Source organism: Pogona vitticeps, chromosome 5 (assembly GCF_051106095.1).
Source record: "Pogona vitticeps strain Pit_001003342236 chromosome 5, PviZW2.1, whole genome shotgun sequence".
In the NCBI taxonomy this organism is placed as follows: domain Eukaryota; kingdom Metazoa; phylum Chordata; class Lepidosauria; order Squamata; family Agamidae; genus Pogona; species Pogona vitticeps.
The window spans coordinates 137,389,035-137,416,073 of record NC_135787.1 but is presented as its reverse complement, the minus strand read 5'-3'; the positions used below and the strand labels follow the sequence as shown (position 1 = coordinate 137,416,073).

The window sequence follows — 27,039 nt, the reverse complement described above, 5'->3', positions numbered from 1 at the left end:
CTCCACTGCACCTAAAAGCAGCAGAACAGTTTAGGAGGTAGCCAGGAAAACTGTATGACACAAATAACTCTGTTTTAGAACAGAGGGGACTGACCAGAGGTTTCAGAAACAATAGCCAGATGACTGTTGCCTCTCAACATCTTCTGCCTGAGGCAGTTGCTTCACTGTGCCTAATGGCAGGGCCAGCCTGGAAGTCCTTTTGTGTGTGTGTGTGTGTGTGTGTGTGTGTGTGTGTGTGTGTGTGTGTGTGTGTGTGTGTGTGTGTGTGTGTGTGTGTGTGTGTGTGTGTGTGTGTGTGTGTGTGTGTGTGTGTGTGTGTGTGTGTTAAAAAACTAAGCCATATTGTAACACATGACAAAATCTTGGTAAGAAATTGTAGGTTTTATAATAGAAAGTCTGCTCCCCATTCCATCCTTCAAATGCATATCTTCCATAGCCCTGTTCATGCAGTTACCACAGTCATTTTGTTCTTCCTGTGCTGTGTCATTTCAGAAAGTCTGGTTAATTATATAAGGTGGAAATACTTCTCTAACTTCTGACACTTAAGGAGTACAGCTTGTTAAGGCAGAGAGAATTAGTTTGCTATCTGGAGCCTTGATGACATCTCCTAGTTTCTACTGCACTAGAAGAAAAATCATTCCCGTGTTGCCTAGGAAACCAGGCAGTTCCCCAGAGGTCCTTGTCTTTAACTTATTTCCCTCACTGGGAGAAAGAAAATCCACTCCATATTGTCTAGAATAATATCAGAGGACACCCTCTGTTCCATTGTTGACCTCCAGCACAACACCAGCTGAGAAGAAGGGTTGTATGACTGAAAAGTGAAAAGACAGATCCTCCTGATCACACTGCCTTGTGATGCTGAATAGTGACAGCAGATGCAAAACCATTCCCCAAACATTGGAAACTTTTCATGACCCTTTCCAAAGCAATGATGTTAAGATACAGCTACATACAGCTTAGTCACCATAAACCACTGAGGTGAAATATAAACACAACAAACAAGCAAAATGCTTGGTCAGAAACAGGAATTGGACAGGAGATGGTGATCTGGCTCTCATAATTCTTAGAGATCTAAATCATGCAGGTGTGTGAGTGCCCAGTTCTTATGGTGATTCAGCAACAGGGGCAGCCTTAGCATTAAGCAAAAATAAAATGATTACCACAAAGAGCAGATGCTGGGAGGGAGGGAGAGTTCCAGTGAGGGCAGAGTTGTGTGTGATACATCCCGTGCCACCTAAGCTATTTTGCTGCCCTTATGTGCAGTAGAACACACTGGGCAAAATCCTGCTGAATAACTTCACACTAGCATAACCCAGACTGGGTGCCAGATACATTTAATTTAGACTCATGGAAAGTTTCCTATCCACCCATCTCAAAGCTCCCTACGGCTCCCTTCTGCCCTGGGGAACACTTTGGGATCACTATCATATTGTCACTGCTGGGACTGAGACTGGCAGAAGCAATAAAATAGCATTTTAAAAATATTACTATTAAAGCTCATGCCCAGTCCTGAGGCTCCTAAGGGTTTCCCCAGAGCAAGAGGGAGCCCTACAACTTGAAAGGGGGAGAGGAATAAGAAATGTTCCATGAGTTTAAACTAAACATTTCCAGTGTCCAATGAAGTTTACATGGGCATAAAGTTACATCAACAGGACTCTGCCCATTGTCTTATGGACATTATGAAAAATAAGATTCTGTCATTAAATCAGATGGTTCCCAGTATATGGAAGAGGGAACGCTATCCTATGTTTAGCTTGTGGTGAGAAAATGTCTTAGGTCAATTCTGTTCTGTTCAGTGTTATCAGGATTATTATGAAAAAAAAGTGCTAGAAAGCAAGTATTGTAACATGGGAACCAAAGATCTTTAGACAGCACCATTAATTATTAAGCATATACTATAACTGGCACAATTTTTACTCATATAAAAAGAAGAGGAAACTGTTTTCCCCTCAAAAGGATCAGCAGTGAACTCTGCTGGGTTAATGCACCAACTGAAGCAGAATCAGCAATGGAGCAAATTAAAATAGCAGGATCTGTGGGACCTCACATCCAGAGTTAATTAGCAAGTATAAAGATTAATTTTTAAATGCCTGTATTACAGTATGTATGGAGAGATCAACCAGTGTCTAATACGTTGCCTATCTCTATCATTTCTCTAAAGGCCCCAAAGTGCACTCCACATCTTCTTGCAGGTTATAAAGCACAAAATGGCCTCACTGCAAATATTCTTTCCAAGGAAGGACTAATTGATCTGATCTTGATTTCACATCCTGGTTAGTCAACACAGGATAACAGCCAAAACAGATGAATGGTGCTTAGTTCCCCTTGAAATGAATAGGACTTCATAGAACAGAAAACAACAACATAAATTTCTGAGAGGGAGTATATTTATATTGGAAAATTAAGTCTGAATATCAAACAGTAGATTTTATTTAGAGATATACGAAATCTCTCTCTGGTGGAAACCATATTCTTTTATCTGTCCTGGATGTGAGGCTATTTCCCCTACAGATTTGTTAATCACAGCGCCAGGAAATGAGCAGAAATGGCTGACAGACTCTGCCTGAAATAGTGGAACATAACCCATTCTGACTGTTCCAACCAATAATACTAACCTGGTTGAGTTTCTAAGAATCTCTGCCCCTTTGCTCCAAGTAAGTTTTGGCCTAGGAGCTGCTCTAGGCTTGCACTCAATTATAGCCTGGCCTCCTCTAGCAGCCAAGACTTCTTTCTTCATTGGATAGTATTCAAAGGTAGGAGCCAAAACTGCAGAGAAAAATGTGTATTTTGTTAGACACGCAAATACCTAGTTAAGGCACTACCAGTGCAAGCCTACAGTGTCTACTCAGAAGTAGGTACTATAGAGATTAACATGAAATTAGGTATGCACGTAGAGGACCGCAGTTGTCATTTTACATAACAAGAATTATATAACTGTTTTATTCATTTAATGATAAATTATAATCCAATTAAAACATCACCAGTATAAGAGTTCTCTATGGAGATACAGAAGGCAGTATAAGAATTTTATGCAACTAATTTCATTATCAAGAGGCAGATAAACAAAGGCAGTAATGTATCCAAACAAAAATAACTCCAAAATAAATAAATAGGTCAGAACCTATTGATGTTTGCACAAAATTTGCATTATTTGCCACGACTAATTGTGGCTAATGGGGAACATCTTAGTATGTGCAACTGAAATTTATCCAGGCACTTGTCAATTAGTTGCAAATAGTTGCAGCAACATATTAAAACACCAAAAGGATTCAGCCAACAATAACAAACAGCAGATTTGATATTTTTATATCAGAGCTTCACTGAGTGAAAATAGCCCATATTGCTCAACTAGGGCTTTAATTGGTTAAAGTTTGCATTTGTATTGAGTACTTTTTTATTATACCAGCCCTTCAACAAATTTCCAGTATAGTTTTCTGTAATCCTAACACAACAAAATAATGACACATGAAATATGTAGTAAAATGTAAAGCAGCAGAAAGTAATTTTAAAAACACACAATCTCATGTCATCTTAGATGGTAAATTAGAATGAATTAAATAACCTGAGAAAATGAAAAAATACACGATTTATTTGGTTGTTGTGGTTTTTTGGGCTCTTTGGTCCTGTTCTGAAGGTTGTTCTTCCTGATGTTTTGCCAGTCTCTGTGGCTGGCATCTTCAGAGGGCTGGAGTAGGAACTCTGTCCATACTCTGTTGCTGTTTGTTGGATAGTGATCAGCATGTTTTTGTGTGGATGTATTGTTGTGATAAGAGGGAGAGATTATCTGTCACTGTGATTGATGGTTGTCTTTAGCTGATCTTTTTTGTGCAATGATCCCTGGTCCTTGTGGCTGGGTAGAGTTCGTTGACCTTTTGCAGACTGTATTTTCCAGTGCTGGAAGCCAGGCCTTATTAAGTTTTAGACTTTCCTCTTTTTTGTTGAAGCTCTGCTGGTGTTTATGGATTTCAATGGCTTGCTGGTGTTGTCCAGTACTTCAGTATTTTGAAATAGAATTTAATGTCCAGCTTGTTTTAGCGCATGTTCAGCTACTGCTGATTTTCCCAGTTGTTTTAGTCTGCAGTGTCTCTCATGTTCTTTGATTCTGGTGTGAATGCTGCATTTTGTTTGTGCACTATCTGGATGCTATCACCAAAAGGTTCTTCATATGTAGCTACATTTTGCATCTCAGATGTTGGGGACCCTTGAAACACAGTTTCGTAAGAAGCACTTACATTTCAAACAGACAAGGAGTAAGGAAGGCAACTCTTTAGGCAGGTGATCACAGAATATAAAGGATTTTAGAAGTCAAAACTAGCACTTTGAATTGAAAAGGAAATGCAGGGTATGATCACAGCTTATTGTATTACTAATCAGAAGTGATTTAAATTAATGTTAAATTTTATGTTTTCACTCACCAATAACCTTCAGCTCTGCATTTGAATAAATCATGCCATGCATATTTTCTGCTACACACTGATACATGCCGCTATCATCGTTCCTTAGACTAGAAAATCTCAAGTCACCCTTCCAGTACTAAAAGAAAGCAACAAAAAGAAACCATATAGGTATCAAGCAGTTCTGAAGATACATCTGAGACATAAATAGTAACAGATTGCTAGAGTGATACCTTTCACAATGGCAAGGACCTTTTTTTGGTAAATTGGTTGGAATCACAGCCAGGCCTCATTTCATCTCAGCTAGAGGTAAGGCAAGAGGAAGAATTGTGGCTTTGCCCCCATCACTGTATTCCTCCCCAACAAGATATGAGCACTATCCAAGATTATAGGTATACTGGTAGCCACCTGTTTAATGTCCCTAGGCAGTGATCCATTTTGCAAACCGAGTGGGAAGGCTTTGCCTACATAGGTGATATGAAAAGAGTTTAACTAAAATAATAAATAAGCATTTTGGTTGTGAACATCCAAAGGGGGGGGGGTTATGTGTACCATTATGCAAGCAAATACTGCAATCCAGTAAACAGATTTGTGTACAGAAATGTCCTTTGATTTTTGGAGTTAATCTCCCTTGCCGGATCAGGATGAGTGTTATAATATTCACTGTTATTTATCTCTGCCTTGAATTTGCAAGATGTGAGCAGAATCACTGATGACAGGACTTTTCTGGAGCTCATTAATTCATAAGGTTCCCATAAACTGAATCAATTTGATAGCAGATAACAACAGCAAATTATTTAGTTCTAAAAGACACTGAAAACATGGGGCAAAGGGGAACCATGTGCTTTTAGCACCCTGTTAGTACCAGCTCATTGTCAAGTGTGCATAGCACTACAATATAATTTGACTATACAGTATTTCCTTAGTATGGAAATACAGTATATTACCTAAAATAAAATAATTTACTTTAACTGAACATATTCTAAAGCAATTCAGATAAAATTATACAGTTCTAACACAATGTCATATTATTAACTGATTACTAACGGATCTGTTTGGCATGGAAACAAATAATAGAAAAAGGACTGCAGTCGTCGTATCCTAGTTTCCTGCAGACTGAAATGATGAAGATTTTTATGTGTGTCTACAGTTTGTCCATATAATAAACCTAAAGCAGAGAATGTTTTTTAAATCACATCCTTGATAACAAGGACATTATTAAATTCAGTATTAGACAAATGTCAGTAGAGTTATTAAAGATCCAAATGTGTGTGACTGATAGGGATTATGTACAGTGAAAAAGCCTATCTATCTTTCCATGGATTGTATGATCAACAACAGCAAATATATCTTTATTTTTAAATATCCTTTGGCTACATTGTCTTTTCCTTCATATATATCTCAATCTTCTTTCTTCCTGGAGGAAATGAGACCTTTGAAAATGAAAGCACAGAAAAATATATGGCTTTAAAAAATCTACTGGGTTTAACAAGTACAACATTCTCACAGGAATCAAGATATTTTGTTTTACCCAGTAGTTTTACACTCAGTGTTTGAGAAGAATGTGATGCACTTTGCAATCCTGTATGTCAGTGTAGTATGTAGATTTATTTTATAACATTATATGTGTGAAATGTACTCCCCTCACCATTACAATCAGTTTCCACTCTTGCTACTTGTTAGGACTTGAAGACACATTTTATGTGTCCTTATGATATTATTTATTTAATTGCTGAATTGATTAATTTAATTTTATGATTCTGTTATTAGTGTGATGAATTTAACTGTCTGTCTACTTAGTTAATTTTAATGGCTGTTATTATTGTGTTTTGTTTTACTTGATTTAAATTTTTTATTTGATTTTTTCTACTGATTTTTTATGTTTTATCATTATTGTAAGCCATCTTGAGTACTACATGGCTTTGGAAAGGCAGGGAAGAAATGTAATTATAAAATTAGTAATTCATGAAAGTAATTATACTGGCTTTGACAACAACATTGGCATGTTACACTGAATTGCTTGTTTGTAACCACATATACCACAAAAATGTGCTCATGACTGTGCTGAAATCATTAAATGTTGTAATTCTGGACAAATTCTTTTAGTAGAAACTTATTACAACAAAAGGTATTTAAGACTGAGGAAAGGGAAATGTATCCCACTACAAGATGGAATGGGGAAGCTGCCCATTCAAAAACTAGATCTATAACCTGGATCTAATCTGGTTTTAAAATTGTGAGTTTTGATTATATTTTGATGCACCACACATTTCACTTTAAATATAATAAAATAAGTCATAACTGGAAGAGGCCAATTTAAATCAATGAAATTTACAGAAGCGTTGACTCGTGCACTGATTCAGTGGGCCTACTTTAGTGTGACTAGGCAATAGGATTTCAGCCATTATAGGTTCAACTTAAAGGGTAAACTAAACCTACCGGTAGTCCGTCTTTCAGCCATCGGATTGTCGGAAGAGGCTTGCCTGCAGCTACACAGGGCCAATGGAATTCACTGCCCAAATCTCTCTCTGTATCATTAATGTGCTCTACCCATTCAGGATATGCTGAAAAACCAAGAAAACAAAATGCTTACATTTTGCATACACTGAAATCCAATTGCCTTCTCCTTTTTTAAACCCTGATTTGTAGTGCCAAATCCTACTTACTGGTTTTATGTATCTGTTAAACACCTATTCTGAGATAATCCTACGAGACCAGTGATAAACTATGTCACATTTCAATGACATTTTTAGTCCTCTTCCATCCTTACCACATTTTGCCATTTCAAAAAATTTGAATGCCTTATTTTGTTTCTGCTTCACTCCTTGGCTTTTCTTCAGTGCATGGCATACTTGATGGATAGTCCTCATGTTGAAATCCTGTTATGGCAAACCTAGTTTTTCCATTTGAAGAATGAATCAATACATGTGATTTTATACTTGTGGAAACCAACTCTGCATCTTATGCTATTGATTAATTAAAACATGATTGGAAATCATATGTTTCCTTATGTTCATACATTCCACACCTTGTGTGACACACATCAAAGAAGACTGGAAGTTTCTGCTTTTCCATTAAGCGAACCACAATTTCCCATTATGTCCAAGTTGAGGAACATAGTTTATTTAAATTCTGACTAGTGAACAATCCAGGAACAGAAACCTCAGAGTGATCCTGGATTGTTTTAAATATGATTTAGCACAGGAATGGGGAGGATATGGCCCACCAGATATTGTGAACCCCAACCTCATCAATCCTTATCACTGGCAATACTGGTTAGAATTGATGGGACTTGGCAATTCAATAATAGCTTGAGGATTACATGAACAGATGGAAATGTAATCATCATTCAAATTTTCACTTCATATTTTGCAATGCAATTCCTGGCTCAAAAAATATATATATTTTGGGGAATCGGTTCTTCACTCTATTGTGGATGCCTGAAACCACAGATATGGGGGAACACTATACTGTATACAACATATAAGAGGGTGAGACAAAGGCCACAAGGGGGTAGGTCAAAGGCCACAAGAAGGTGCCCTTGTATGTTGTATATAGGGTCGTTGCAAACAGTGGACACACAAACCAACATGCACTGAAATAAAGGTTTTAGAATAGAATACATTTAGGAATACATGCTATGAATTTACTTTTAGAAATGTGTATTTTATGAGAAAATGCATTAAAATATGTATTCAAATACTGTATGAATTTTTGTGCAGATTTCAAAACAAACTACAGGTTCACATAAAAATGAGATAGAATTGACTTACTCATTTTACTGAACAGATGAGAAATTATCAAGAACCATAAATAGGTAAAGGTAAAGGTAAAGGTTCCCCTTGACAATTTTTGTCCAGTCGTGTCCGACTCTAGGGGGCGGCGCTCATCCCGCTCTTCAAGCCATAGAGCCAGCGTTTTGTCTGAAGACAATCTTTCCGTGGTCACATGGCCAGTGTGATTTAAACACGGAACGCTGTTTACCTTCCCACCGAGGTGGTCCCTATTTATCTACTCGCATTTGCATGCTTTCGAACCGCTAGGTTGGCGGGAGCTGGGACAAGCAACGGGTGCTCATTCCGTTGCGTGGATTCGATCTTACGACTGCTGGATCTTCTGACCCTGCAGCACAGGCTTCTGCGGTTTAGCCCACAGCGCCACCACGTCCCTTTTAGAACCATAAATATATATATATATATAATCTCTGATCCATGTACAACTGATACACTGCTTTGCGAGAAACTGATAAATATTTATATATATGTAGTCTGTGACCTCAGCCTGTCTTGCTTTCTGTTCTATTGATTAGCTTATTTTTCCTGGTTACTCTTAACAGCCTTACATAATAGTTAAGGTTTAAATATAGTACAGTGCAACAACTGTCAGCAGCTACCCTATTCATTAACACACTTTGCCTTTAATTTCATAACATCTGGAACTGAAAAGCAGTCACACCAAGTGATAGTATAAGATGCAATAGGTATGAACTATGAGGTTTTCAGCACAGTGATGCAAAGTGTGAAAAAGCAGTCTACCTACCTTGAACATACACTTTTGCTGAATGCTTATCTTTTCCTCTGTGATTTTCAGCTTCACATTCATATGTACCTTCATCTTCAAACTGAATATTATATATCCTGAGGACTGCACCAGACATGCTTATCTCTGCACTGGTTGGCATGGGTTCCAGATACTTATTCCATCTAATTTCAGGAACAGGGCTTGGGGAGGGAAATGGAATACATGTGAATAGGGGACACTTCTTAATCTTGTGTCCTCCCCGTCCATGCCTTCCAGTCCGCTGCTTCCCCTTTCTATTTATCAAGCCACTTCATCACTTCTATATCACTCCCCTTTTTTCAAAAAAAAAAAAGCCCTTTCTTAAAGCTAGAGAACTCTTACTTAGCTGTTTCCCCACCCCTTCTTCAAATGTCTCTACCCTCTCTCTCTCAGCACTGTCTTCTGATGACTTCCTCTCCAGTTCCTTGTCTATCTAAAGTAAATTGAAATGGTGTAATGCCTTTCTAAAGGCTCAATTGCACTTCAGAAAAGAACCCCAGTTATACCAATTCTTTACATCCCTCTGTTGTACGGATACATTTTTAGTGGTCATGTGGTATATATATTGGTGGAAGTGTTTACATTGTTTTAAACTACATTGCTACATTTCTTTCTATTTGAAAAGTTATAGCCAGCTGCACTGCTTTTTTATATCGATTCATTTTTTCTATTGTTTTCTTGGGCAACCAGTCCCCCGGGTCCTTTTTTTTAAAAATTACAAAAGTGATATACTGTATTTTCTTCCCTCCTTTACTCACGTATCACCTTTTATTTATTTCCCTGCATATCTCCCCCTCTTGGTTCTTGGCTTCCATTTTTCGTTTCCCTTTTGCATAGCATCAAGAGGAAGAAGTGGCTTTTAAAAGACTTGCAAAGTGTTGTCAAGAGCAGGGTTTTTAAAAAAGAGAGGAGACATTAATGCAATACCCCTTTCTTTATAATTCAAAGCAAGAAATGTCCCTTTTTGTGCTCAAACCCTCTTTCACTCACAAGGGACGGGGGGGGGGGGAGAAGGCTGTCTTAGCAATGAATTCATGTTATTTTCATAGTGGTGGCTGCTACTAGCAATTTATAAATATCCCTTTAATTGTTTTTAACAAGGGTACAAGTGGAGTGGCCATGAAGTGGCCACAGCACATAAAAACCCAACCCCTTCATAAATGAAATATATTGACAGCAATGTTCATACATGCGGAAATGATAAGGAATGAAATGATATATGATCTGTACATTTTAGAACAAACCTCCCAGTAAGGAGAAAATAAATGAAGTGCTGAGGCAGATGAATTTATGTTAGTCATGTGTCATGTGAACGGAACAATCTGAAACCAAATAAGGGCAAAAACAGTATAACCAGGGTTCTTTCGGCCCCTCGTTCAGCTTATATGCAAAAGCCCAAACAGATGGGGATGCAAACATAACCCCTGCCCCCCACAACCCACCCTCAAAAAGTCAAGCACATTTTTGCACATTGAGCACAAGTGTTTCAACAGGGTCATGTAGGCAGGATTGATTGGATATGCTTCTGTGATTGTGACCAGGAGCCCTGATGAAGTAGGGCTTCACATCATGGGAACTGTGTGTATTCAACAGAACTCACTCACAGTGTCCCTTTCAGACTGTTTTTGCCATGTTCTGACAGATATCCAGGGAGAGTGAACACGGGGGCAGGGCTTATGTTTGTCTCCACCTCACCACCAGGATCATAGCCCTGAGTAAATAGCATTGTGATTCCTAGACTACTCTTAAATCTTAGTTAACTTTTGTGAAGAAAGCAGGCTGTTGAAATATTCACTGGTGGATTCTTTCTATGCAAAATTGGAATCTGACATCAAATTATTTCGATGGAACTGAACAGAAGACAAGATAATCTGCACAACTGGAAGACAGGACATAAAGTGTGTATATGAGAGAGTGAAATAAAGGGAGGGAAGGAAGGGACACAATCATTGCCCATGTCAGATAATATGAACTGCCAGTTTCACTGAATTCAGCTTTACCCTCATTCATAGTTTTCAATGCAATGACACCTGCAGCCCATGCCATAATATGGGATGCATGTACCAGTAATTGCATTCATGCAGTAGTATGTCTACTTAGATAAAAATGGCAGCTGAAGCCTGTTAACCTTGTGTATGTCTACCCTGCTTCAAGAAATAAGTAAGGTGGAGAACTTGAACCTTCCAAATCTTATATGCAGGAGCCAGTATTGCTCCTGACAGCAGATCAGAGTTGCTAGCCTCTGGCCCAGTTTTAGAAGTTGCTTCTAGATTCAAGCATACTTACTTTCCAAGCGCAAAACATTCTAGTGTCACATTTTGCCCTAGAAGTGCATATGTGTCTTTGAACTTCACTCTGATATCTGGTAGATAACCTTTTGTACCTAATACAAAGAGAGAAGCAAAGAAATAGTACAAATTAAAGAGAGTGATCTGCACAGAGGTCTTTCCCATTTAGCTGCTGCTAAATCCAGGAAGGTTCCTTTGCCCCTCACCTTGCTTCTGTCATCACAAATGGAGGATATCTGCTAAACATTAGACTATTTCAGTTTTAAAGTATGATGGATAGAGACTAGAACTCAGGAGACAGTGGGTTCAAATTCTTCACTTGGCCAAGAAAACTCACTGGGGAGTACCAAATAAATACCTCACAATACCCTGAAAATCCTGTTGGGGTTGCCATAATTGAGGAGTGATTTGATGGCGCATTAGAATAACAAATGGGCAAACAAGACATCTAACCGACATGATAAATACTTACGATCTGCTTGAGGAATAAGTGGAATGAAACTGCTAAACACGCTCTTAGTGATTGAGTTGCTGGTCACAAAGCAAGAATAGTTGCCCTTATCTGATGCTTCAACTTTGGCTATGTAGAGATTGCCATTTGACTGTGATACGTATCGCCTTTTATCCAAAGTAATGAATTCTGGGAAGTCATTCAGAACCCAGCGGTAACTGAGATCATCTGGAGAGAGAGAGGGAGAAATGTTTTGATGTTTGATCAGGTTTGTACGCATTCTGAAAAGAATACATATGGATTTCAAAGTAGTTGCTTAAAGTTAATGGTTCCTCAATTCAGGACTATGTAAGGGGAGCAGCATGGGATGGGGTGTTTATACATGTGGGGCTGAGATATTGACTTGATTTCTTTTTAACCTAAGTTTCAGTAACTTTGAACCTAGTTCTTTAAACATGCAAGCATTGGGTTTGTGACTGAGCTATGATGGCATTACTTTATGCCAACGTCTTACACTGCATCAAACCATTGGTCCACTTAGCTTGATATTGGGCAGCAGCTCCTCAAAGCTGAAACCAATGGCTATCCAAGTTTACATCCTGCTCTCTGGAAGATCCCTGGGCTTAAGTCTAACCACTTCTGCATTTAAAGCTTGTACTGTAAGAATGAGCTTTGATGGTATCCCTAGCCAAAAAATGTCAGAATACATTTTGCAAGTTTTGGCGATGCTGCATGAAATTGTACACATTTTGCAAATGTGGCTCAAGAACAAATTCTGATTTAAAGGAAACAAAAAAACATTTTCAAGTGACAGTAGGAAACCTGAACACATTGATGAAAAAAAGCAGCAAAAAGAATAAAAGTGAAAGTAGATTAACGAGTACTTGTTTATTATATCTGTTAGTCACCTTATAAAATATATTTCCTAACCCACTTAAAACTATTAAGTTTAAAACAATATTAAAACACAAAATAGTACAATCAGATTCAGTACTATTTCAAAATTAGCACAAACATAGAAAATAATTTTTTTCTTTTATATATTGGAACAAGGTAATACATGCTGATCCCTCTATGGGATATCTTGACCTTCTACAGAAAGATGTCCATAACAGCTCATGGCTTAAAGCTTTTCGAGCCAAACTGTGTCTATTAGGGCTCTCTTTGGACTTTCTTTATGCCCAGTCATTAAAAAAATACAAAAACAAAAAAATTGTATGGGTAATCTATTTTACCAAATTATACTGTTTTAGCTGTTTTGAAATATTTTAATCACTTCCATTTATTTTAAATATTACATGTATGTATTTTAAAGGGTCAGAGATTGCAAAATAAAGATTGATTGATTGTATGTAATATTAATATAAGAAAACAACATAGGGCTAATCTATCTTATCACTTTATACTGTTTTAATTGTCTTGAAATGTTTTAATTGCTTCCACTTATTTTAAATATTACATGTATGTATTTTAATGGGTCAGAGACCGCAAAATAAAGATTGTTGTTGAAATTTATCATTGTCAAACAACTTGATTGAATATACCTATGAGTATACTGGCAGCTTGAGTTGGAGATGAAATGATATAAATGTTGCACAGTACAAGGATGAAAAGTCAGATCAACAGAGTTGATGGCAGCGGTGCCCAGCAGAAGGCACTTGCATTATCTCCAGGACAGGAAAAGTCTGGAGTTAGAGAATGACCCATTTGAGGCACTGCAATGAACACCAGGATGTGCAGAAGATTTCAAGATATACATTACGAAAATAGACAGATAGACATAAAAATATGAAGGTCTTTGGTAGAATCCTGGAGATCTGAAAAAAACACTGGAAGACCCATTATTTTGCTTTCTTTCCAGTGACAACTTCTCTGCCTGCATAGGGCAAGATGAGTTTAGAATTCGTAATGCACTGAACAAAATTTGGGGAAAAGATAAGGTCTTACTTTAATTAATTACTATCTAACTGGTATATAAACACAAGGTTTCAAGAGTGAAAAAATATTAATGTCATCCTTGTTTTTGTCCATATCATTTAATATGAAATACTTATTAAGATTAACCCAATTGGTCTTCTGTTCACATAAACATGTGAACAGATTTGGCAGAACACACATTTTAAGGCAGATCCTACAAATAATATGTTTTTAACAGTTCAAAATGGCTCTTGCCAACAGTGATAGTAATGTTACATTGGAGATGAAAATGAAATGAAAAATTGTCCCTATACATGTTTCTAAGAAGAGCCTAAATTACAAAGATAGTGACTGCAGCACAGCTTGGAAGGAAATAGGTTCACATAACTATTTACTTGTAATTAATTCCTTTCCAAATATCTAACTTAGAACTACAATGGCCAATATCCTGCTGCATAGCTGTGTCTACACAATGGGAATGACATTACAGGAAATGGCAGATTACTACTAATTTTATGATTTGAGTATTTGCACAACTTTACAAAGTCATGTGCACTCAAAAATGAAAAAAGGAACTCTTTAATTAGCAGCAATCGTCCGCTGGTGGCAGCATCTCTACTGTTGTGCAGGCAGAGTTACACAACAGGATACTGGATATTATTAAGTAATTATAATTAGAGGTGGGGATATTCGTATTCGTATATGAACACAAATATGTATATCCCCGCATAGCTGGACTTAATGAGGGTGTGGGCCTTAGGGCAGGACCATCCACTCATGTATCTAGTGGCAGCCATGCTCATCCTTCCAATCGCTCCTGAAGCACCATTCAGGGAGACTCTAGACACAGTCTAGCTGTGCGGGGATATTCATTTTCATATACAAATACCCCCATCTCTAATTATAATGTAATGAGAGAATAAACTATACCTTTTGTAGCATTAGAGAACTTTTTAAGCTCCCTACACTCTCCCGGCCTTGTCCATGTTCATAAGCTGTCACAAAATGACCACAAGACAACATTCATTTCTTTGTCCACTCATCATATAGTGGCAACTCTGCCACTCCCTACAGATAATCTATTTTCCCATAGACTAATGTAGTCTTTATGCTAGGAAATGTTATTGCCAAACTCCATTTATGTCTGCAGAAAAGTGCTTTCCATTTTTGGGTATACATAAAGGAAGTCACCAAGTTTTAACAGTGAAAGATTTTAATAGTAACCAGACAGTTGATCTTTAATCCAAAGAAAACCCAACCATGCTCTAAGGAAATAAAGAAATTCAAGCAGAGAGGTCGGCAGGCACTTTTCTCATTACAGGGCTTAAGCAGCTTATATAGCTTATATAGTCATATTCAAAGTTAGTAATTTTGTAATCATATTAGTTCCTATCCTTCCAGGGAAACAGCTAAAAATGTGAATTTAATTACCTGGATAATGTGGTGGAGGGTTACAGAGGAGGACAGCACCCACACCTTCCCGTACTTTTACTGGATGTCTTTCTTCAGGTGGGAAAGGATGTAAATCTGTTTGAGAAAAATGTACGTATTACATTGATCTCATATGACGGAAGGAAAAACACGTAAGGTAGTAACTAAAATTTAGAAGTGACAGATACAAATAAGTATTAGTTATTTTTACTGAATAATTGCATATTTTTTCTTTAAAAGAATATCATGATAAGCTTTAAAAGGATGATTAACTTTTTCCTGTTTCCTCTCATTCCACTACAAACCATACATAGAGTGTTCATTTTAAGGCATTGATATCATAATCTGTCTCCTGACATCATGGACAATGGAGGATGATGCCTTCATGTTTTAAGGGAAATATTTGTGTCCCACATAATTTGATTCCTTAAGGACATAATAGATTTCCCAACATGAAAGCACAGGTAGTTTACATGCATGGTAGTCTGGATGGTATGTAAAGGTGAACATTATCAAGGCATCCACTCAAGGGAACAGCTTTGTAGGAGTTGACTATTTTGCTGTACTGATAGATGACAGAGACTCTTCCTTCCTTGCTCAGAAGTGGAGAGTCAAAGAAGAGAAAAATACGTAGGTCTGAGGATGTACACTAGCAAGACTGTTTAGTTGAAAGGAAACAGGAAAGGTAGGACATCGTTGAGGTAGGGTGTGTGTGTGTGTGTGTGTGAGAGAGAGAGAGAGAGAGAGAGAAATATCTAAGTGGGACTTATATGTTATGTTACAATGATCACTAACCCTGGATTAAATATATTTTTATTTTATCTGACCATTGCACTTTTGCCCTAAATCAAGTGTTACATAATAAAATTGGGTTAAATTTTCTGTTTTCTGTTTAATGCAAGTTTCTTTCTTTCTTTTTCTTTATTTCTTTCCTTGCTCCAAAGAGTGCCAGTTTAAAAAGACTAAAACAAACAAGAAGTAAAAATTCTGTAACTTAGAAATTCTGTCAAGTTGAAATGGGTTGGTATTTCTCTATTGGAAATAAGTTGCAAGAATTTGTAGATATGCTACATTATGCGGGGGGGGGGACTGCAACAATTTTGTGAATCTTCCAGTTTCCTTTGATACCAGCAGCATCCCTGGATCATTAGTTAATCAAAAATACAGTAGATAGGACTGGGTACAAAAGCAATACAAAATATATACATAAATATAAATAACAGGTTATGGAGTCTCTTGTACAGTATTCCCTTTAACTTTCTTCTTTTTTAAAGGGAACATATTTCACACAAACTCAATGTTTAGAGAACAAAACTTGTTGTTAACATTCACAAATGAATGTCTAAAGTGAGATTTTATGCACATTAAATTTCTCCAAACCTGCAAGACACCAAATGTATAGAAACATTTCCACAAGGTTCCCCTAAGCTGACAAAAGAGGTCAGAAGTGCCCTCTGCAGGATTTCTTTGGCAGTGACAAGGTCAGAAATCTGTTAGCAAAAAGTGACAGGAGCCACTTTCTGCACTGTTTGGCTGTCATATAACCCTAATGACATCTTTTAGTCAGTCATTTCTCCAGCTGGTATCTATACAGTAACAAGCAGGGTACAATATGTAAGGTTTTAGTCTCTGGTGAGGATACCTTATGTCTGTTTTTAGTCTCCATAAAATTTTAGGGAAATGATTTTTTTTTTAATGATAACTATTTCAGAGCTGTTGGATTGTTAAAATGATGCCTCACATGCCACTTTACAGGGCAATATAAGCCAAAACTAAAAAAAGTCATGTTTCAAAAAGATGATACATAATGTTAGTATCTTCTTCTCTGCCCTTCAAAGACTGGCATTGCTTGAAATCTGATAGTAAGTCACAACTAGAGTAGGTCCATTGAAACCATGCGGATTTGTTAAGTTAACACCTACACAAAGTTTCACTGAATCTCGGCATAATCTACTACTGGGTTTCAGTCAGTGTATAGAATCATCCAATCCCCTGCTCGATGCAGGAATACAAATAAAAGGATAACTGCCAGAAGGTTGTGTAAGTTTCTCTTCAATGCCTCCAGAGTTGGAGCACACACCACCTTTCGAGGTAATTGGTCCCACTGTCTTACTGCTCTAACAGCTAGGAAGTTTTTCCTGACATTCAGTCGAAATCTGGCTTCCTTTAACTTCATTGTTGCATGTCCTGCACTCTGGGATGACTGAGAACAAATCCTTCCCCTCCTCTGTATGACAGCCTTTCAAATATTTGAAAAGTGCTATCATATCACCCCCTCTGTCTTCTTTTCTCAAGGCTAAACTTGCCCAATTCAGTCTTTCCTTATAGGGCTTGGCTTCCCAGTATAGTTATTAAGGTCAGACAAGACCTCCTTTTTGTTTAGTTAATAGATGTTTCTCACTGGTTCATAATGGTTTGGCAGGTTTTAACAGCAGTATGCACCTAACTGCAGGATGGGATGTCTGTCATCCCATCTAATCCTTTTTTCCTGTATGTGGCAGAAGGGAAAACACTTTGAAATGATTCGAGCCAGCATGAAACACAACCTGATTTGGGAAGGTGGCTTTCAGATTTCAGTGCCTTGGTATCCAGGAGGTCACAATCTTACACTTTTTGCTGTGGAAAACTGATTCTGCTTTACAGAATCATGACTTCCCGTGATATGTGAATATCTATATTTACCAAGAAAAGGCACAATTAGTTGGAAGATTTCTCATTCAAAATAAAATAAAATTCATTAGACCTGTCCCAAATATTTCAACATTGGAAGATGTGAGGAATACAAGCCAACATATTGAGAGATATGCAATCTGTCTAATCATGACAAATGCACAACATAAAATAAAAAGAAAGTGTGTAATAGCAGTGGGTGAGATGGTATCACAGCTGATACTCTGGAAGCTGTTCATTGGAACAGTGTGGGTACCATTTCTTCAATTCAGACCTGATAATGCCATTTTTTGTATTAAACTCACATGGCTACTAGAACATATGCCAACCAGGGCAATACTACGATGGTATGGTTTTTACACAAGACTCTTTTATCTGTTAAAATGTAAATAACTGCTTACATCCAAAGTTTAGAGTTGCTTCCCGGCTCCTTATAGTTCCATGCACATTGTATGCTATGCATACATATGTTCCTTCATCCCTTGATCTTTCAGGATTAATGATTTCCAGGTTTCCTCCTATCATACTATGGTGCTCCTTTGCTATCTTAATATCAATATCCTTGTTGTTTCGTTGCCATCTGTTAAGAAAAAAAAACTTTTTACTAAAATGTGAGCATCTGAAACTTTGCATTTATCTAGCCTTGTTCAGCTGTCTGCATACCAAAAATAGCATACATGGAAATAGACAAAATGAACAGGGCTGACCCTATGGCCTCAGCATGCATCAGTATCACTTTTTAAGCCCCCAAACAATAGGCAATTTTCACAGGACTTCCACTCACATTGAAACAACCACAAGTGCAAGCACAAAACTGGAGTCAACCTGCTCTAGATTTCACTTCAGAATTCTTTTGGAGGACTTTCAGAGCCCTGACACACTGGACACGTTTAATTCTCCCTTTTTTGGGCTTGAGTAAGTATTAATTAATTCCTGCAACTTTCTGAATCTGTAACAATGCCCCCATTTTTTGTTAGCCAGTGTTGATTTGCAGCAGCCATATCACGATGTACTGATTCCACACATCAACTGCCAGCTACTAAAATCTGGTGTGATTCAGGTCTTGATGCTATTGAAGCTAGTGTCACTCCTGCTCAAAGACTAATATTTTGTATTGCAGACACATTTATACTGATGCGTCTGCAAGAAATGGAAATATATTATTTCATTCACCAGAGGGGGCATCTAATCTTCATATCCAATCTTCTCCATGAAGCAAGTAAATGAAATATGAAGTAAATTTCATTTTTGCACCTCCAGGAAGGACTAGAAATCCTTGAAAGAGTACATCTCTAACAGCACTCTTTGAAAAAAAATATTAAAAGATTTACTGACAAAATATCAGACACAAAGGGAAAAATCTTAACAACTATCGAGCTGCATTTTTTCTAAATATAAGACATAACTGTTCGTACGTATGTAACTAAATTGCTGTATAAAGATATTACTAATACATTTAAGATTTTCTTTTAGTCAACTATACTAAAACATTGCTAATACCCATTAACTGGAGTCAGTAGTATCACCTGTAAACACATTCACCCACACATCGAATTACTGAAAGACAAAATACTTACAGCCTCTGTATAATTTCAGTCCTTTCATGTTTTTGCCACTGTTTCCGTAAGTGACTTAGCAACACTGACTTGTCACAAAGTCCACATTTTCCAGACCAAAACATTCCATTTCCCGCCCCCCGACTAAAATCTCGATTATTGACATAAATGGCAACTTCTACATATTCCTGTAAGATAAAAGTTCAATGTGCATTACTTGTAAGTAGGAGTGGGTATTCCTCTTGCTCTGCAGTTCATTGTGACTCTTCCTTCTGGGGATTCATCTGGGTAGACGGTATCAATGGGCTGTTCTTCAAAAATTGGCCCATATCCTTTTTGTTCATCTGAAAATAAATTAAAATAAATTTAACTTATTTATGTATTAAAACCATCCCTTTAAAATATTGCTTTCCATAGACAATGTATAGAGTCAAATTCCTTTAAAATAATTTTAGGGAATCAACACAGTGAACACAGCACCAACACTATGAACATTCCAACTTCCCGTTCCCCATTATACCTTGTCAATACCTCTCCAATTAAAAGAAAAAGACTGTAAACTAACTAAAAGACCGCGTATGGCCACTGGCTCTCTGTTGACACTGTCACTGATCCTGTCAATGGGCACCAAAACAAATGGAGGCATTTGCCACTTGTACATCTGTCTGTCTGGAAAACACAGACAACTACACCAGCTCCAAACAGCCACCAGATGGTGATGACATCTGATGTCCTCTGGCTTGGGCCATAATTTATAGGAAAGCTGACAGCTGAGAGCTTAGCTTCATTAGCAGTTTATTTTGCCCCCCCCCACTCTGCAACTCAACCGCCACCTGATTGCTTAGCTGCTTTTAAAGACAATAGGGTGCTCCCAGAGTTCAACCCAGGAGCCTGTGTTTGAAATTACAAATCCACTCAGAGAGTGTATGAAGTAGATAATGGTGGATTTATGCAAATTGTCTTTCTTCAACACTAATTAACAACAAGGGCCCAGATATCTAGGATAAGTGAGTAAGAGGTAGAATACAGCCCTGCTAAACTTTATTTTAGAAAATAACTGTCCTTGAGAAAGCATGTACCTTCACACTAATAAGACAAATAATGTTTACTGAAAAGCTTGTCCTTGTATTTCAAATTCACACCCGTTATCCAGGTTATCAACAGCAGGAAAAAGGAATACTGTTCAAAGGTTCAGTAGTGTAACTGCAGGCAATAGATGTGCACTGAATTTATATATCAGTTCAGAAACAGGAATGGGAAAGATGTATTTTTTTTTCCCCTGCTGAGGATGACATTCACCTGGGATGCTCTGTCAGGATACACATGCCAGGAGTGAGCAGGACACATGCCAGAGACAAAGGCTGTCCCATATCTCTCAGGATGTCAAAAAAAAAAAAAAAAAAAAAGAGAGAGACAGTGCACTGTTGCCAGAAAGCTGAACTGAAAGCTTTAAGAATTTTGCTTATTATCTAAATAAATATATAGAAGGCCATATTAGAACATGTATAAGTACTGATAAGGAGAAGCATAGGTAGGCAGAAAGAGGGCATTTGTAGAAGCACATATGTGTGTTTTAAAGCACTAGGTTTTAAATGTCTTCCCCTGCTCAGTTACATAGTTTTGTTGAAGAACAGCAGCATTACCAAATTATTTGTTGGACAATTTATGTCCTCCTTAAAAAACAAAAAAGTAGGCAACTAACAAGGCTAATGATTTTTTTTAAATCCTGTAATGAACCAAGAATGTGGAGTAAGTAGGAACATTAACAACAAAGGGAGACCAGATACCACCAAGGATTTATCTAATTTTAGTAGTAATCTGAAATAACAGGGTAGACATCACCTACTACTAAATCATAACAGTGATATTTGATCTAATTAAATTATATGCCAGATTACCAGTTTAGGATACAATCCTCCTTAGCCAAGATGGCTGATGACTGGCCATCACACAGAGTCAGCTGAGGTTGTTCTCAGTCCATACCTTGCCAATCTAGGAGTGTTGGAAATTACTTAGGATAACTCTAACTCTGGTCTAAATTTACAATGGTATAGTGGCTGTGTTTGGGCTGAGAGGGTTATGGATCTGGCATGACTCAGCTCGTTCCCACTTCTTTCTATCTCTGCTCCTTTTTTGGCTCTTCTGCTTAACTGATCTCAGCCAGCATAGTTACAGCAACAGCTCCAGCTGTGCCAACAGATCTGAGCTCAGTCAGTATAAGGAGAATCATGCCAGCATCTGCCCATTCTAAGCCCACTACAGCTGATGCATCTTTGAGTATGGATTGCACAATTAAAACAGAAAGTGAATTCTTTAATGTGGGTACCACCACTCAAGATTTATCCATTAGGTAAAATGCAGTACTCTACTTTGACATCAGCCAGAAAAGTATTCCATGGGCACAAGATTAATTAATTTTACTGGGGAAAAAATGTAATACCCTTTGTTAGCAATTGTTTCACAGAGCAAGGATTTAGCTGTATTCAAAAATCTGGAAGGGCTCCAAGGTCAGTGTTATGTTCCTGTGTGCAAACAACAAACAATAGAAATGGAATGTTTGCTGCTTATATAGCAGAATCCAAAAAGTTACTTTCAAGATTATTTTTCTTCCTCTAGAGAGATCTCTGAATATATTCAGAGATATGAACTTCAGAAAAGGTTATGTAGCAAGTATCTCCAAAGCATGAGGTTCCGGTGTTTGTAGCGGTGGAAAATTAATGTTCTCTGGTGTCAAGAAAATTATAGTCTTGCGTTCAAATTATAATAAATAATCAACATAAAATTATGATGTATTGCTATTCTCTAAAAATGTGATTAAGCTTTAAGAGCAGATTAATGCACCTTGATGTTTACATAACAGAAATTCCTTTCATTAAGACAAAGTTCAAATCTATAGAAACTGAAAGATAACAAGAAGAAACACCCAAAGCAGCAACTTTTAAATCAACTCAGTGCATCCTGTGCTATGAGTGCTATATGAGAAAGATACATATACTGAAAGCTTCATCTGTACATTTAAATCTCATTCATATAAAAACTATTTCTGTTCCAGAGAATCAAATTTTCAGAATTTTTTTTAAAAAGTTGCAAATAGCCTTAAATTACAACAAACACTTCTAAAAGTTCAGCTATGTCGATATCTGAATTTTAACTGGAGGTGCCAAATTCAGCAAAACTGAACTAGGACACAATCCTAACTGATCATTTGGCTCTTCTGCCAGCTTTCAGCCAACACAAGCAGTTGTGCCGACAGACCCAGCTGTGCCAGCAGATCTGCTATCAGCCAGCACAAGGATTTAGTACCGCACAAGGATAGTTGCATCAACATATGGGCAACTGCGCTGGCACAAGAAGCTTCTGCCCATTCCAAAGACATTACGGTGTGTGTTTGAGTTCGGGACTGTAGTAGTCCTCTCCCAGACAAATCTTTCTAAGCCGCCCAGGAGATAAAGCTGCAACCAAGCTTGAGAAATTAATTTATCCAGAGGGCCTCTAGATCAACGGTTCCCAAAAGGTGTTCCACGGAACCCTGGGATTCTGTGGAAGGGTCACAGGGGTTCCGAGAGGGGCATACTGTCATAGAAAGCAGGCAGTTGCCAGTGTTCAAAAATCCCTTCCAAGTGGACATTTTAAATTAAGGTATGCAAGTAATGCTTTATAATAAGCTTAATAAATGTTAGAATATTATAAAGCAGTGGCCACCAACATTATTGGGACCGCAGACCGGTTAGGGGGCGGGCTCCATGCGTGCAGGGTGTCATGCTTGCAGGAGGCATGTCGCGCTCGCGGGGGGGAGTGTGTCGCACTCGCAGGGGGAGCATGTCGCAATCGTGCACAAGCATGACACGCCCCTGCATGAGCGTGACACGCACCCCACATGAGCAGGACACACACACCCATGCGAGTGCAACATGCCTGCCATGTGTGCGGGGGGGGAGTGGAGATCCATCTCCATGGCCCGGTTCTGGGAAGCCCATAGACTGGCACCGGGCCACAGATCAGGGGTTGCGAACCCCTTTTATAAAGCGTTACTTGCTAACATTAATTCAAAATGTCTGATCGGAAGAGGTTTTGAAGACTGTGAGTCGGTACCAAGCCCCAACATGCACAAAATGTCCCTCGGGCGACAGTGACAGGCAACGGTGAGTGCGGGTGAGGCAGCATTGACTGATGTGACTGACCGGCTGGCACAGGGGCGTGGCCATCCAGTTGAGTGCGTCAGTCACCATGACAGGACTGGTCGTGCTTGCGTATCAGATGTAAAGTGTATCAGAAAGTGGAGTGATTTAATTCTATTTTAACAAGCTATTCACAGTATTTCTTGTTGTTTCAATCAAGTATTTTCTTGATTTCTATTATATGCCAAAAATGTTTTGTACAGTGGAACCCCACATTACATTTGCCTTGAATTGGAAAAGGATTTTCTGTGGAAATAATGCTTCACGTTGCGAAATTTTAAATAGGGTTGTCTCGCTTTAAGACAAAGTTTTCCCATACTGCATTGTGCCTGAGAAGGTTATAGTCCATAGAACATGACAGTGTGCAAACAATTAGGTATCAGGGGTCTTAACAATAAGATGTAAATAAAATACATTTGGTTTTTATGTTCACAATCGCCAGTTAACTTTCTTTACAGGAGTTGAGGTTCCACCAAAAGAAGGTCGATCATTTAGGGTTCCGTAACCAAAATAAATTGGGAACCCCTGCTCTAGATAACTTGAACGGGTGCTCCTCTTTACACGGCCCTCCAAATTCTTTAAATAGGTAGTCTAGAGAAAGCAGAATGAACATGAAGGGGAAAACTAGTGAGAAAGATTAGGAATGGGGAAGAGTCCAGAAGGAAGAAGGTGCTTGGCAAGAAGAGCAGTACACAAGGTTTCTACACCTTGTGAAGCTCAGCACATCTCATAGTTCATTTTGAGAAGTGTATGTAAAGAATACTTGCCAAACGTTTCATTTTCTCAGTTCAAAGAGACATCTCTTAGAGGACTGCTCAAAGCCTTTGAGAATTCTCACTGCCAGGTGAAAGTGGAACAAGGAGTGGGTTTCTTCTCATCAGTGTCCCTGTTCCTTGTGCAAAGTCTCTCTCTCTATAAAACTAGCATCCATTCACTTTGAGAAGCAAAGCATGCATGCAACAACCAAAGAAGAACTGGCTGATCACTGAAACAAAGATGCATACGTATAACCCTTCTGGTGCTTCTTATCCTTAACACTTCTTGCAGCACTCCCTAAGGAGAACGGCAGGGTGAAAATATTTTAAATAAATAAATAAAAATAAAAATAGCAGCATGCTAGTTTTGTGAGATTGGTGTTACCTGTATTAAAGTGTTAGTTGAGGTAAATTATTATTTGCACAATTCTGCTTCCATTGTGAAAAATAAATGTTCTCATTCTAATTCTCTTATGTCTGGAAGAATACCAAAAATACCAAACTGACAGGGCAAGAAAAATAAATTTGTGTTCTCTAGTCCTGTCATGGAAGGAGGGCACAAAGAAGTATGTGCATCATTGACTTCACAGGCAGTAGCAAAGAAATGTACTGTATGTAAGGTGGATAAAATTAATTACAGGAGTGATAGAAGAGTGCTTAAAATTTGAACACTATTAAGGTTGCCTAGTAGGGTATGTGGATGCCCCAGTCTTTGTACTACGCTTTCCTCTGAAGAAACGACTAGGGCAGTAATCACTTCAAATAGATTTTATTTATTCAAAATGAGTTTATTTTTCTTTTCTTGTGATCCTTTTCCGAAGTAAAACCAAACAAAAACAAAAATCCTAGAACATATAGTGATTAAACAGAGATTTTGGAAGATCATTTATTCAGCATTTAAAGTCTTTGAGAAGTACTTAATCACAGTCCATCAACAGACATTATGTATTATTTGACCTTTCTTGTCAAAAGTTACATGACTGGAAAATAAGAATAACTGCAAAGCCTCAACCATCTAAATCACTTTCATTTGAATCAATTTACTTCATCAGCCACCAAATAGGTATGTGCATGTATCTAATTTAGTGATGAAAATCAATTTTATCCACAAATTAAAAATGATTTAAGAAATAAAGAAATAAACTATAATTTGATAGTCCTGTGTTTTACGTAAAGATTGGCCAAGTTTACCAGCAAAATGCTCCTGTTGCAATCTAAGTAAAAACTTAAAAGATCTGGGAGGAATTCATCTCATGCAGGGTAAGCTATTTTAGCATCAAAGCTTTGTATTTGGAGGCCTTGAGGATTTTATTGCAACATTTTCAGCCTTTCCCTTAAAAAGGGAGAGATAAATCTTCCAAAGCTGGGTAAAACAAGCCTTTGGGAAGATGTAGGATCAAAACTGGATAGATTCTATCGATGTGCTTAGGTGAAAGAAGCTTCAGCGTGTTGGAACCTACCTATATTTGGGCCAAACCAGATTGAATTCTAAATGTATTGTTCTTGTAAGCATAAAAGAGCCATACTACATCATACCAAAAGCTGGTTTTGTCTAGCATTCTGTTCAAAAGATGAACCAGTTGCCTTTGGGAGACCTACGAGAATGTCATGAATTTAATAGCACTCTTCTGCTTTTGTTATCTAGGATCTGATATACAGAGAACAGACACACAGACAAAAGTATTTTTTGATCTGTCCAAAATCTCCCAACATACATCTCCAATACACAACTTCCTCCTCTCAGCCTTCTCACTAGTGGGGTTAATTTCATTTACTTCTAACATTTTTCTCTTTAATCACTGTTTTTCCAAACAGAACTGCCCAAATGCTGCAATCTTTCCTCACAGGTGCGTTTCTCCTCTAGCCACTGAACCATTTTAGTTCCCTTTTCTTATATACGTTGCTTAGAACTGTAACACTATACCAGGGGTGGCTGCACTGCAGGTTTGGAAAAGTAGTATAATATTTACAGCTTTCCTTTGAGTTCCTTTTCCAAACATGACTACCATAGAACTTGCTCTTTTTTTTAAATACCAGTGGCATAATAGGTTTACATTTTCATCAAACTACCCATCATAATTCAGTGACCTCTTTTTTTGGCCAGTCACTGACAGTTCAGATCTCATCAGTCTGTATCTGAAGGTCTTTTGCTCCAGTGTACATTATTTTACACTTTGTTCACACTGAACCTTATTTGCCATTTTAATACGGCAAACAGGAATAAAGAATTAAAAGCACCACCAACATATCTGTATTTACAAAAGCACAGAATAGGGAACATCACAAAGAGAAAACACCCAAAGTACATGAAATAACTGAAGACAGTTGATCATTATGAATTCCTTTAGATGTAATATTTATTGGTTTGCCATTGGAGTGATACAAAATTAGCTATTTCAGTGCATGAGCGCTAGAGAACCATCCTCTGTCTGTGAAAGCAAAAACTGAGTGACTCTCCTCTGTTCCTATAGTTTTGACTGCAATGTGTCTTGGAAGTGCATATTTGATGACAAGGGAGGCACTGCTGCCCTGGCTCTTCTCTTGTTGCTATTTTCTCTAAAAGGATTTGTATTTGTTCAACAACAGCTATCAAAGGAAACTTCACAACCTTAACGTCTTTATATAAACAAATATAAGATCTCACCACTGAGTTTTTCGAATCAGTAAGATCTCAAGCTTATAAAAATAGAGTTAAAACGTTGTTTGCAAAGGTCCTTTTCTACCTTATGCAGCGGTTTAATTTTTCCCACTTCTCTGCAACCTTTTGAATGTAAAGTGGTGGTGGTGGATATCCTTCCCTTTTTTCATGTATGGAAAATGTTAACTGGGTCATGAATAC

At 37.8% G+C, this 27,039-nt stretch overlaps 1 protein-coding gene across 9 annotated transcripts in view; it reads right to left on the bottom strand.

Moving 5' to 3' along the window:
* The window catches only part of CNTN1 (contactin 1), a 239,772-nt gene that overhangs the window by 49,418 nt on the left and 163,315 nt on the right, over positions 1-27,039 (bottom strand). For all 9 annotated transcript variants that reach the window (XM_078376853.1, XM_078376854.1, XM_078376852.1 and 6 more), the window contains 9 exons: positions 19,485-19,611; positions 18,113-18,291; positions 15,042-15,137; positions 11,715-11,921; positions 11,241-11,337; positions 8,934-9,115; positions 6,834-6,958; positions 4,416-4,533; positions 2,616-2,766 (listed from right to left, as the gene is read on the bottom strand). In XM_078376853.1, coding sequence (XP_078232979.1) covers positions 2,616-2,766; positions 4,416-4,533; positions 6,834-6,958; positions 8,934-9,115; positions 11,241-11,337; positions 11,715-11,921; positions 15,042-15,137; positions 18,113-18,291; positions 19,485-19,611 — 1,282 coding nt within the window. The remainder of the gene's footprint in view (positions 1-2,615; positions 2,767-4,415; positions 4,534-6,833; positions 6,959-8,933; positions 9,116-11,240; positions 11,338-11,714; positions 11,922-15,041; positions 15,138-18,112; positions 18,292-19,484; positions 19,612-27,039) is intronic.